Source organism: Canis lupus, chromosome 38 (assembly GCF_011100685.1).
Source record: "Canis lupus familiaris isolate Mischka breed German Shepherd chromosome 38, alternate assembly UU_Cfam_GSD_1.0, whole genome shotgun sequence".
In the NCBI taxonomy this organism is placed as follows: Eukaryota; Metazoa; Chordata; class Mammalia; order Carnivora; family Canidae; genus Canis; species Canis lupus.
Window position 1 is genome coordinate 17,985,128 of NC_049259.1, and position 14,025 is coordinate 17,999,152.

At 53.0% G+C, this 14,025-nt stretch overlaps 1 protein-coding gene across 2 annotated transcripts in view; it reads left to right on the forward strand.

Moving 5' to 3' along the window:
- The first annotated feature begins 5,075 nt into the window (after window positions 1-5,075).
- The window catches only part of FAM78B (family with sequence similarity 78 member B), an 88,532-nt gene continuing 79,582 nt past the window's right edge, over window positions 5,076-14,025 (forward strand). For both annotated transcript variants that reach the window (XM_038586212.1, XM_038586211.1), the window contains exon 1: window positions 5,076-5,382. In XM_038586212.1, the coding sequence (XP_038442140.1) occupies window positions 5,120-5,382 (263 nt within the window). In that variant the 5' untranslated portion in view covers window positions 5,076-5,119. The remainder of the gene's footprint in view (window positions 5,383-14,025) is intronic.

Consider the following 14,025-nt stretch of genomic DNA (forward strand, 5'->3'; position numbering starts at 1 on the left):
TGAAATGGTGGAAGCTGGAGCTCACACCCAAAAAGCAGAGTTGTTTCTTTAACTCTGAACTCTTGCACCTGGAGGATTCATTTACCCTCTTGCCTGTCTTCAGGACATCTAAGCTAGGTGGAAATTAATCCCCATTTTTTACAGCTCCAGAGGCAACAACTTGTGGTTGTCTGTTCTACAGTTTCTGAAAACTCTGGCCAAGGTCAACTCGAAAATAGGCCCTGGTAACCCAGAGTTTCTAAAAAGCACGCTTGACAAATTAAGTAATGAGTCAACCAGTAGGAAAAATAAAGTCAGAGATCGCCCCACTTCTGGAAATTCTGAGCATGGGGTCATCGGAGGCTGAGGGAGTGGACTGTAGAGGAGGTGCAGAGGCCAGCATCCCGGAGAGTGTGCTCTGGGGCTCTAACTTGGGGGAACTGAGGGTCTCTGTCATGTACAAGACCATCAAAAGCATGACATACAAAGAAGCATTTGTGCTGTGCCCCGAGAGTAAACTCGAATGAGCTTATTCACAAGGAATGATTGTCATCAACGTCTTGTCAGTGAAGTCTTTCCCTTTCTTGGTGCCTAGAATGGATAACCCATGAACTGGTGTATAGTGCTCAGAGACAAAGGGTATCGCTTTCCACTGAGAAGGTGGATGGTGAGGAAAGTGGAAAGACAAAGAAGTACCACGCAGGAAGAATTAGGACAGAAATATATGCTCACTGGAGGGAAGATGACAGAGCTCAGAGTTAAGTTATGGTAGATAATATTTTATCGTATTAAAAAATAATTTTAATCATTCTAACATTTGTTGAGCAGCTCCTAGGTGGCAGGCCCTAGGCTGGGCAAGGACATGGCGGATCTCCTTCAGTGAAGCTGGTCACTCTGGAGGTGTGACCAGCTTCACTGAAGGAGATCCGCCTGAGCATTCGACTGTGAAATGGCACAAAAGGGGCTAAGAGAGGCAGGTAAATGATGCTCATGGGGCAGGGACTCTCACTATACCAGGAAAGAAAGAGGAACTTGGGAGAAAGAAAGAGGAATTCTTCCTTGGGAGAGGAATTTGGGAAAGAAAGAGGAACAGCGTAGAGACCTCGCAGCACTTTGAGGACTTGCATTCATGCTCCGTGGAGTAGTCCATTGGCCTTTGCAGACTGAATACTCGTGGATGAACAGTCTCCACTGAGTGGTCTGAAAGGTCCCCATCATGAGGTAATTGTTGAGACACAATTTGAATGGCCTGCCAGGGTGGTGGAGTGCACTTGCAGCCACTTAGCTAGTGAATGGACCACACCCAATGCTTCGCATTCATGTCACCGCACGGCTTAGCTCTTCTCTTCTCCTTGACATCTGTGTAGTAATTCTCCTACTGTGGCTAACATTTCTTTTTTCTTTGCAGAGCCAGGGAAATGTGGAGTTAATAAGGTCCAGATGTAATGAAGTAAGAGTTTATTTTAATGGCAAAATTTATTTAAGTCGCTTTAGAAATCACCTTGGTCCCATATTTATAGAACCATTAAGAGTCTAAGAGGATCCCTTACATTTTTCACACTTTACTGCTTTTGATAGTGGAAATGATATGTCATGGTGACATTCATGATTTTGGAGACTCATGAAGGTCATGGATGAACCCTTTGAGAATGTCAAGGGTCCAGGTCTATGAATAATGAGTTATATTTTACTAGCACTTGACTGGCTATAACAAGGCCTTGTTTTAAGTTTGGAAAGAAGGTATATTCTCCTCTATATGCTTTCCTATAACTTGGAGAAGGCTGCTGTTGCTCTGCCCTGTTTATGGAGGCTCAGCATGTGCTACCAGAAGATGAAGGATGCTACCTGTCCACAACACTACAGCCTGACGAGTCATTCAAACCAACAATGATTAACTTAATTCCCCCAATTGAGTGCTTTTCTCTTAGTCTATTTCCTGGGGCCTCAAACCACTGAAACTCAAACTCTGGCCCCCTCCCCAAAATACCCTCCATGCACCTCCAACTTAGCATACCAACACACCACCTCAATCTGCTTCCAATTCAGTCTCGTTTTGACTATTAGAATCAAATGTATTTATTTGAAGCCAGGAAATTCAGAGTTGGCCAGACTCTTTCCCCAACATCTAATCAGTTACCAAGTAAATAGATTTTTACCTCTTAAAAGACTCTCAAATGCAGCCAGGCCTCTCCAGCCCCATGGCACCACCCCAGCTCGAGGCGCATTGTGACGGTCATCACAATATCCTGACCCCCTGCCTCTAAACTGTCCTTGCTCTGTCCTCCAAAACGATACCAGGTAATTTTTCTCAAAATGCAAATCTTGCACTCTCCGGCTTCCCCTGAAGATCAAGACAGGTTCTGTCAATAACTGGTTCCTGGCCAGTGATTCAGATGCCCACGGTCTGTACAGACCACTGAGAAACACCTTGACCGTGAGCTGTTTATCAACCTGAACACGCCACGGTCTTTCATACCTCCACGCATTTTGCATTTGCCAGACTCTTGTCTTACACTGCCCGAACACTCTCCTTTCCCTGGAGAGCCTCTTTCAGTACCTTCAGCATCCAATTCAAACGTCAGTACTCCGAGAGAGCCACGTACGTGTGTGTCTCTCAGTGGCTGCCTATCTGGCCTCCCCCAGTCCTGGATACACACCGCTATCGAAGTATGTGTCACAGTTTACACTAACAACTTGTGAACAGGTTTGTCTTCAGTGATCCGTGACTCCTGCTCATCTCTGAATCCTAGTACGTCGTAGCACAATGCTTGGCTCCTGCCAGGAAGTCCGTGAGTGAGTGTTTCCTGAATAAAAGGACCAGTGACGGAGATCTGTAGCTCTGTGGTAAAATGACAGAAGCATATCATCAAAGGGCAAAAACTGCTTTTTGGTTAACTATAAAGTGAATCAAGGTGCCAGAGAAGTTAAAACAAGGATGAAGAATGCTTTTATCTCAACCGATTTTTAAATTACTCATCACATCTGTCCTGGCTGAAGACTAGCTGTAGTCAGCCTCCTGCAGCCTGTTAGTTGGAGTGTTTCTCACTTGGGCACCGGATCCTGCAAATGTTCAATGATCACAGAAGAAATACTTAAAGAAAACCTATTGGCTTTTAAATGTAAAAAGATGCCCCGTAAAGGGCCTTTGTTAAAAAACCTTTCTGTTTGGTACATTAGACGGCAATATCAGACACATGACTTGGGTCATACTGTACACAACATCCAGTATCTATGGTGGCAGTTTCTGCAGGAGTGACAGTGAGGCTGTTCTTTCTTTACTCCTTCATTCATTCACAGACAACAGGCTGGTCAGCCCCGACACCCTGTGCTCTGGAGAAGCAAAGACCAGACTGGGCCCCGGAGATCCCAGGCTTCCTACGAGGAAGGTGGCTTACTACAAACCGGTGTCCCGGGCTTGCATCATTAAGCGGTTACCGTTTTGCTGTTTTGTTTTATTTTTTTGTTTTTGTTTTTTGCAGTATTGTCATTCTAGTAATCTAGTCTTTTTTTAAAAAATTTTTATTGGAGTTCAGTTAAGCGGTTACTTTTTATTTTATTTTTTTATAAATTTATTTTTCATTGGTGTTCAATTTGCCAACATAGAGAATAACACCCAGTGCTCATCCCGTCAAGGGCCCACCTCAGTCCAGCCTGGTTCCACTGAATATTCTCCAGTTCCCCTGATACTTAGCAGGTCACAGGTTACCTTGGGTGACATGGGGGGGGGGCGGTGGGGGCTAGCATTCTAATGCAGCTAGCCGGTCATGCACAGCCCTCCTGCAGGACGCAGCTCCCTGTTCATGCACAGCCCTCCTGCAGGACGCAGCTCCCTGTTCATGCACAGCCCTCCTGCAGGACGCAGCTCCCTGTTCATGCACAGCCCTCCTGCAGGACGCAGCTCCCTGTTGGGGGGGGGGGGGGGTAAGCCCACCTCGGCTCTGACTCCCCGGTGTGTGGGATTCTGCTGAAAGAGCATTTTCTAAGAAGGAGAGGATCTGGATGAAGGTAGGCGAGGAGTAAAAGCTGAGCTGGGGGGGCCACAACCAAAACTCCTGACATTTCGGTGACGTGGGGCGGGGTGGGGTGGGGGTGTTCTCTGGGCACCCTCCCTACGTAGGGGTAGGGCGCTTGCAGGAAAAGCTCCCACAGCAGATCCGGCGCATTCCGAGCCACCGCTGGAGGCTTCCTCAAGACAGGGTAGCAGGGGAGCCTAACTCTAACCCCACAAGCCACGTGACTAGCGCCCGGCCTGCCCGAGACGCGGCCGCCCTCCCCGACCCCGCGCAGCCCCGCCCCGCGCCGCGCCTCCCCACGTGCAGGGCCGCACCCCGGCGCCCGCGGCCCTTTAAACACCCCCACCCTTGCACCGCCCCCCCCCCCCCGCCGCCCGGACGGCAGCCGGAGAGGGACAAAACTCCTGGCGTTCGGCCAGCGCCCTCCGCGGACCGCGTCCCGGGCCGCCCGGCCCGCGGGGCCCTCCTCCCGCGGCCGCGGCCCCCTGGCGCCCCCACCGGCCCGCGGCGGCCGGGCCCGGGAGTGCGGGGCGGGGCCGGCGGCCGCGCGGGTCTCCGCCGCCGCCTCCGCCTGCCGCTCGGGCCGCCCGCTCGCCCGCCGCTGGGTGCGCTGCACGCGGGGGGCAGCCGCGGTGCAGAGGTTCATGCAGCGGCGGCGGCGGCGGCGGCTGCTGCTGCTGCTGCTGCTGCCGCCGCGGAGGCAGACCGACCGGGCGCCGTCGCCGCCGCCGCCGCCGCCGCCCTCCCCCGGCTCCATGCCGCCGCCGCCTCCTCCCCGGCGAGGGGCGGGGGGCTCCGGCCCCGGGTGGGCTCCGCTCCGCGCAGCGCCGCTGCCCGCTCTGCCCTCGGCGGGGGCGCCCGCCGCCTCCTAGGAGCGCACGCTCGGCGCGCCCTGCCCGAGAGAGGGGGCGGGCGTGGGCGGGCGGCGGGCGGCGGGGACCCCGCGCGGCGGCCGGAGGAGGGGGCTTCCCCGGAGGATGCCCGGCGGCGGCGGCGGCGGCGGCGGCGGCGCCCGGCTCCCAGGCGCGAGCTGAGCCGGCCCGGGAGCGGCGTGACGGGCGCCCCCGGCCGCCCGCGCGGGCCCCCGCGCTGCCCCACGCCGCGCCGCGCCGGCGCCGGGCGGCAGGATGGGCTGTATCCAAAGCATCACCTGCAAGGCGCGGATCCGGCGCGAGAACATCGTGGTGTACGATGTGTGCGCCACCATCGACCAGTGCCCCACGCGCATCGAGGAGACCTCGCCCATCGTCCTGCGCTACAAGACCCCCTACTTCAAAGCCTCGGCCCGCGTGGTCATGCCCCCCATCCCCCGCCACGAGACCTGGGTGGTGGGCTGGATCCAGGCGTGCAACCAGATGGAGTTCTTCAACACCTACAGCGACCTGGGCATGTAAGCGACCGGCGGCGCGGAGCCGGAGCGGGGTCCCCGGCCCTGGCCCCGCGTCTCCTCCCCACCGCGACCCTCCTCCTCCCCGGCTCCTTCCTAGCGCTCGCCCCATCCTCTTTCTAAACCTTCCTCCCGCCTCCTCTTCCACTTCCCTCCTCCCTGCGCTTTTGTTTCAGTGACAGGGCGGGTGTAGGGAGGCTCCTCGCGAAGGCATCTTCTCGTGGTTTGCTCCCGACTCCCCGTGAACGCGAGGAGGACGGTGCGCGGCGGCGAGAGCGCGGCGGGGAGGGCTCGAGACACGGGCGTGGGGGCGGCTGGCGAGCGCTGCGAGGTTTCGGGGCGCCGTCTGGGCTTGATGGGGCTGCCGGGGGCGAGTGCGGGGTGACTGCGGAGAGAGGAGCGCAGCGGAGTGCCGGGGGCGCACGGGCTGGTGCCGTGCGTCCTTTGGAGAAGCCCCGGAGGGCTCGCGGGAGACGGCCCCGGGCATCCGGGCGGGACTTGCTGGTTCTGTCCGGGTCCCCAGGCCGGGGAGCCTGCAGGCGCTTCCTTTCGGAGCCGCGCACCCGGCGGAGCCGCTCCCTGGCCCGGCGCCCTCTGGCCGAGCGCGCGGCGGTGGGGAGCGCGAAGGCACCTTGTGCGCGCGCGGCCTGGGGGCTGGCGCCGCGCGGGGTTTTCCTTGTGCTCCGGGGAAGTACGCGTCTCCTGGCTGTCCGGGGTCCTCACTCGCTCCAGAACTTTACGAGCTGCGGCGCTGGGAGGGATTCCCCGGCGCGCCCCCCCGGCGAGTCCAGGCGGCGAGCTGGGAGCTCTCCAACTTCTTTCAGCAGCGCCGCTCGGTGCGCGCGGGGCTGGGCGGCTGCGGGGAGACCCGGCATCTCGGCGACCCGGAGCCCGCAGCCTGTCCCTTCCAGGACTTTTTAGTTACTCACTTTTTTTTTTTCTTTTTTAAACTCCCTGCCACCCTCCTTGCAGAAGCCCACTCTCAGCAGTCGGCGACTACAGTGGCTAAAAGGTTTGGGGGGGGGGGGGGCGCTGCGTTCTCCCTGGGTTAGCGTTGATCTAGAGCACCCTAATTAGCCCACAGCCTATAGAGGAAACCCATTTCTGGAAATCCGGCCTCATTTCATTTATTAACGGAAGACTCTAGAGCTCCCAAGGTTCATCCGTTGAATATATGGGGCAAGGGAGTTTCTCTTTCGAAAGGCCAAAGTATCTTTTTAATGGCAGTTTTGCACGCTTTTTATTGCACTCTGTGAGCATGTAAGTTAACACTAGTCATAGGTGCTAAAAGAAATCTTGACAGGTTGTTTTGTCCTTGTCCCCCCCCCCCCACTTCCCCCTAAAGGAGTTGGAACTTTCCTCTTCAAGCATAAAAAAAGCTCAGTGCAGGAGAAAGCTCTTTCCCAGTGAAGATGTGTGAGAGCCTAGTTGCTTCCTATGTGACTGTTTGCTGTGTTATCTTTCTGGAAGACAGCTGATTGTAAGAAATGGGGGACATGTTATTTTGGGTGAATCATGCCGTTTAAAAAACAGACACACCCTCCAAAGGATGATTACATCTGCACACATGGGACTCTCAAAGCTGTCTTTTACAAACCCATTATTTCCCATGGAGTCCGGAGAAAGCCCCAGACCAGGCAAAAGCCTTCCCTTTTGTCTCCCTGCCCTGGCCCTGGTGGCCGCTTGCACCTCGCCTGGGTGGGTCAGGGTGGGGACCCTGCAGAGGATGCTGGGAGGGACCTAGCAGAAACAGCCAGGCCTCAATGTTGCTTCGTGTCCCTTGTGAATCAGTAAGTCAAAAACAAATACATAGATCATTTCTTTCCGTAAAAGAAAATTTATTCTACCTCAGTTAAAAGCCAAGCTGAGAATCAAACAGACACAGTAGTTGAACTTCCTTAAATCTGTGGGTGAGTGTGTCCACAGCGGAACCAACTTTAATGGGCATGAACTGGTGTTGGATCTGAGGGGCACTTGCTCTCTGACTGAATTCTTGCCTTTGGGGCTTGGAAAAGAGGTTTGCTTTTAAACTGCCACTATCTGGGATCCCTGGGTGGCGCAGCGGTTTGGTGCCTGCCTTTGGCCCGGGGCGCGATCCTGGAGACCCGGGATCGAATCCCACATCGGGCTCCCGGTGCATGGAGCCTGCTTCTCCCTCTGCCTGTGTCTCTGCCTCTCTCTCTCTCTCTCTCTGTGACTATCATGGGTAAGTAAAAATTAAAAAAAATTAAAAAAAAAAATAAAAAAAAACTGCCACTATCTGTATTTTAAGATTCTTGGTGTTCATACTGATGCAGAGAAGCAAAATAGTGCCCAAGAAATCATGAAGCTTTTATTGTAGATCTGTGTCCAGAGTCCACCTGTCTTCATGGTTGCAACAATTTCTATGTTTAAGGATACCTTGGAACCCAAATTTGATTGAACCAATTTCCACAAAAATGTTTATGCCCTGAAAACTTAGCCAGAGCGGACTTTTTAATGAGATGTGATAGTGCATAAAAGTCATCACAGTCTGTTAGTTATTATCCACTTTAGCCAGTATCGTGAGTTGGGGGGGGGGGGGAACCCACTGCAAGTTGAATTTTCATCCTGCTGCAATGCTCTTGTTACATGAAGCATGAAATGATCCCTAGTATAGGTTAGAAAGCTGCCTTTTTAACATTTTAAAAGGGACTGCCAGGGGAAACCCACAATTTAAAATGGCAATAAACTTCTAGTGACAAGTTTAAAAGAAAACATGAGCTTTTGTGGTTTAAAGTTTCAACATTTCCAAGAAGGAGTAGGTTTCTGAAGGAGCATTTGAAATAGTTGGTGACCATGATGGCCAGAGCTTAATTTGAACTTGAACTCAAGTGACCTGGAACATCTTCATATGATTGCATAGAACCCAGGCTGGCGAATACTTACGTCATCTACTTATTTCTCCTTTGGCCCTGGTGTACCCCGCTGATGCAGCCGTGATGCAAGTCTTCATCTTTCAGGAATGAAGGGCCTCTGGTTTCTTTCAGTCATCCCATCAATAAACAAATATTTATCAAGCGCCTCTCTCTGATACGGGCGCCAGCAAAGAAAGCAAAGGACCCAACAGGCAGCTTCAGTGTTCCTCAGTGTAGGGAGGAAGGACACGTGCAGAACAAGCCATTGCTCCCAAAGTGGTGTAGGAGAGATTGCTGGAGAGACTGAAGGAGGGGGGAGGGGGGCGAGGAGGAGGAACAGGGGCAGGAAGGTGGGGTTTTCTAGAGGCAGAAGGCCTGGAGCTGGATGTGAGGATTGGATAAGGTTCAGCAAGACAGCGAGGGGGACTAGTTCCAGAGGGGAAAGAACAGCAAATATAAGGAGGCAGGAAAATATAAGGTGTTATAAGAGAGCGTAGGTAGGCCTTGTGGAGCTTTCAAGTAGGAGAGCAGTGGGAGATGAGGTCCGAAAGCGGGCCAGGGTCTGTTGGGAAAGGACTAGGACAAAGAGAAGGGAAGGCTGAGATCAGGTCTCCTGAACCAGACAGTGTCGAGAGGCTCTTGATACTTTATTCATACCTCTGGGGCGTGCGGGGGTGTTTCAACAGAGACGTAAACCTCTGTGATGGGACACTTCGGAGTGCTACAGCATGCCACCCGAGAGGTTTGAACAAAGAATGGGGTTCATGTGTCAAGATGAATGAGGTGAAGCTGGGGTCAGGGGTAGAATGGCAATGGCTAAAGCTCCTCTCCACGCCAGCCCACGTACATCATCTTCTGGAACTATAAGGAGATTGTGGTCAACCCAGGGCTGGGACAACCTTGGCCTGAGTGAAACTTGAGGAAGTCAGAGCTCACTCCTGCCTGTCTCTACTCCTCCTTCAGAGCGAATGGTAATGAGGATTTGACTCTACTTACCCACCTTTGTTGCCTGTTCAGTCCAGTCCACGCTGGTTTCTATCCATTCCAGAATTGTTCTGGCTCAGTTTGTGATTTCCATGTTACCAATCCAGCAGATGCTTTTGAGAGACACTTACTCTTTCAGCAGTCTTCCACAGAACCGACAGCTTCTTCCATCTTGAATCACTCCCATCTTTTAGCCTCGTGCTATTCTTCTAGCTGTTTCTCTGCCTTACCTCGGAGTACAGTTCATCAGGACGTTACTCATCTGATCCTCTCCCTGGGTAATTTTATCCATCCCAGTGGCAGTAGAGGCTCTGTGTGATGTGCGGTCACCTGCGGTAGAGGGGTGTGTGCATCTGTGCACAGTTTCCACTTGGCTGTCGCAAAGACATCTCAAGCTTACCATATCCAAACCGGAACTCTTGATTGCCATGACAGCTCCCTCCCCAAATCTGCATCTCCGCCCTTCTTTCCCCATCTTGGTAAAAAGAACACCTCCAGCCCCCCTAGCAGCTCAGGCTGAAACATCTGTGTGTCATGCTAGGTATTTTCCCATGAGTCCAGTTCATCCTCAGACCCTGCTGGTCCCATCTCCAAGACAGCTCTGTAATCCGTCCACCAGTCTGCATCCACTCGTACCCTCCCAGGACAGGTCACCATCAACTGCCACCTGCTCCAACAGAGGATCTCTAGCCAAACCTCCCACCTTCATTTTTGCCCTCCCTCCAGTCTCTTCCCCACACGGCGGCCAAGTGATATTTTAAGAACATAAATGTCATCACTTTCTTGGTTGAACTCTTTTACTGAGTCTTCCATTGTAATCAAGGGGCAATGGAAAGGCCTCTTCCCAATCTCTGAATTTCTATCCTTAAGCCATGTTAGCGAGTTTCTATTTCATAAAAACAAACAAACAAAACAGCTTCATCCCAATTCAGAACTTTTCCTTGTGCCGCTTAATCTGAAATGCTCTTCTTGCCCAGTCTTTTCTAGCACATTCCTGCTTCTTATTCAGGTCTAAACCATTAGCTCCTCAGAGGCCACCTGAATTTCACAGTTTAAATTAGGGTCCTTTTGTTCTCTTGAGCGAGACACTATTCTTTTACTTGTTACAGTTCATAAGAACATAATGGCACATTTATTTAACACCTGACCCTTCTACTAGACTATAAGCCCCATGAAAGCAGATATTATATCTATTTTATTCTCTATGAATAATGCTTAGCTCCCAACAGATATTATCCTAGCAGATACTCCATAAACATTCCGAAAGAAATTAATGAGCCATTTTTTCAGACCTCAAATCAGAGGTCATCTGCAACAAATCATGTCTCGCTTCAAAATCAGCTTTTTTTCTTTTTTTAAGATTTAGTTTTTTTATTAGAGAGAGTACACAGGGAGGGAGGGAAAGAGAGATTCCGGAGCAGACTTGGCGCTGAGCGTGGAGCCCAGTTTGGGGCTCAATTTCGACCTCATAACCCTGAGATCATGACCTAAAACCAAGAGTCAGACAGATGCTTAACCAACTGCATCACCCAGGTGCCCCTCAAAGTCAACTTTTCATTATTACACCTTGGGCTAACCAGACCAAGCCCTTGAACTCTAGACAAACCTGCTGTTGCTCAGCATACATGCAGTTTAACGCTGCTGTGCTTTTGTGTCGTTCCGTTCTGTGTTGTCCCAGCAGCTCCACTGCTCCTCAGCACCGGGCTTCCGTCTTATCACTTGCTCTGCCCCCATGCGGTGACTGCATCAGGAGCAGTGTCCAGCAAACACCGAAGCCTCACTTTCCCGTCACCTGTGACCAGGTGGCACTCAGGGCCTGCCCAAGGAGAGGTAACATAGAGACTGTGTCATAGCGTTGTTCACCTGCATCAGTGACTGCTGGCCTGAATCTCAGGACCGTGGGTGCTTTAGTACCTCACCCCTTAGGGTCATTTCCCCCAAAGCTAGCACTTCCCTTCGTGTTCATCACTGCATGCTGCCTGCATGTTCACTAGAGCTTTGAGTGTGGCCCTCATCGGTCATAGAGATGCCTCTTTTAGACATCTGATGAGCCCCCAAGCCACTTGCATCAATGCCCATCCCCCATTCCCATTACATCCCTGACATGGGGGACTCATGATCTGGAAAGAGCTAGAGCTGCTCTTCACCAGAAGTGTCTGGGACTCCCAATCTAGAGCATCAGATGGGAAACGGAATCCACTTCCCTCATGAGAGTCCTGAGTGCCCTTGAAGGGGAGCTGGCCTAACCTTTTGCCTCTAATCTTCTCCATCTTAGAGAAGTGGAACAGGGAGGATTAGCAGGTCTTATCAGGAAGCATTAAGCTCACTGGAGATAAAGCACAACTCTGGTGCTGGAGGGGGTGGGAACCAGAGGGGCATCAGGGAAAGGGTTACGAGGGGGGTTAAAAATGAAATATGGCTGGTGTAACCTGGATGCACAGGGTGGACAGGGACAGCAGGGTGTCAGTTACCTTCCACTGCGCAGCAGAGGCGAATGTCTTTGGGGTCAGGTCTGCAGATGCTTCATGTTCCAGGCTAAGGGAGAAGGGCTGGCGATTGGGTAGGGACCTGAAGACTGGTGTGGGGCACAAGATCCCAAATATCCCTTACCCTTTGATTTCTATAGCACTTGGATATTGGCTGACCCTCCTCCGTCCCTGTTGATGTGCCCATCTTCCTGAGGAGGAGACTGAGGCTCGGGGAGGTCAGAGGACTGGAGGGCACTTGCATAGCAAGTGGCGGCATAGGGACTGTCTTCTGACCCTGTACCTCGCCTGTCTGTAGGTTTCCGCAGCTTGGGCCAGCTGCAGAGGGGACCGGCTAGCACCCCATTCATATCAGCACTAGGAAACCTAGCGGTTACAGCTGCCAGGGCCTGGGGCATCACTGCTTCTTCAGTGAGGAGAGGCTTGGGGTTGGGATCACCTGGGTAGGTGATTCCATAGCTCCCTTCTGGTCCAGCCACTTGAGCCACAGATAACAGAGGCGCTGCCGTTTCTGATGTGTTAACACTAAATAGGCCCCAGGAAGTGCCCACTATTTATAAATGACTCTCATGAGAAGAGAAATACCATGAAGTCAGTAGCAGGAGAGCATCCTGGTGAACACTCACAGCTAGGCAAGGCCCACGTGGTGCTGGGGTCCCTGGGAGGGGTTGGGGTGCACACACCAGCCGCAGAGAAACCCCCACAGAGTATTGGGCAAGCTGCCTGCTGTGCTCACCGGTCCTCCCCCATCAGTGACATACCCTGGGGTTGTTGCCATGGGTTTTAGAACGAGGGGGGTGGTGTGTCCAAGTGGCAGGAGAATTGCTGGCATCCAGGAAGGATGATAAGGAGATAGTCTGGTAGATGTACTACTGAAAGGCCGCGAGGAGAGGGGGAATGGTGACATGAAGGGTCTGTGTGCTGAGAGCTTTTCCACGGTGGCCCCCCAGGAAATCTCAGCAGCGAGGGGGGGACTCCCATGGCAGCGGGTTCAGTAGCTAGTCCGGGGCCTCAGGTGGCAAGCAGCCCGACCAGGAGTCCAGGCCTCTGGGTACCATGGACGCACTGCTCCTTCTAACCCACTGCCCCAACTCCTAGGAAGAAGGTGCTCCAAAATCACTCCGCAAAATATTGTTGTCCCTCTGTGGTTTGCTAGTCTTTTCCAAAATGGCCCAAGCTATAGTGATTTCTCTGATTTGCGAATTTCCTCACTCCTTTGGAAATGGAGACAGTCATTCTGAGGTTAGGGATGTGGATCTTTCAGAGCTCTGGCTGACGGTGGCAAAGGATGTGAGCAGTGAGAGCCGAGTCTTTGGAGGGGGGAGCAGAGAAGGCAGCCCCCAGCTCTCGGGGACCCCAAGCCAGCCAGTCTGGGCTGCAAGTTTAGCCCTTTGCTGCCTCCTCCAGGAGCTGCCTCGAGGGTCCCATGTCAGCCCTGATGGGCAGCAGGACAGTCACCAGCAGACAGTCACCCAGGCCCCTCAGTTCCTGCACTTCAGAGTCTGTTTGTCCTTCAGACTCTTCAGACAATCGCTGTTTGGACAGATGACCAGGAAGAGAAGGAAGACCCAGTTCTGGTGGCAGGAGGACCTTTGGCTCACTGGACGGACATCCCTCTGGCTCCTGGGAATTCTAGTACTATTATTCCTTTCCCAAGGCCCCCTTGGGCTACTGTGTTAGCCCTGCGGACCCTTCTCCTTCACTGGGTCCTGGGATGCTAGCCAGATGGAAACAGCTGCTCACTGTGCCAGCTGAGGATACCACCGCTGGCTCCCCAGCGCAGGGGCTCAGGTCGGAAGAACCCAGGTCTTCCTGGGTTCGAGCACCAGTCACATGACCTTTGGCAGGTATCTTAACAGTTCAGTGTCTGCTTTGCACACATGTCATTGGGCGATGAGATCTATTCTATCCTATCTCCATCACTGGGGGGTAGAGACTGTGATGGAGTTCTCCAAATTGAAATGTGCTGTCCACACGTTACTGTTATCACTATGGTTATCACTATGGGGCATGACTCTTGTCACTAGAGGATGACTCTCGATGAGCCTCAAGGAACAGAGAGGTCTTGACTGTGGCCCTGTGGCTTCTGGGCAGAAAAGCATTCTGACTCTAAAGATAGGTCCCAGAGGAATCTGCTGCTGCTCTCTGGCCCCACTCGGACCCGGAGGGGAGGCGGAGAAAGTCTGGCTTTTGCACATAGGGATCCAGGGCTACTTTGCACACATACTCGAGGGGGTGAGGGGAGTGGCTACCCCTCATCCCACCCAGAAGCCGCCCTCCCAGGCCTCCTCTGAGCTGTG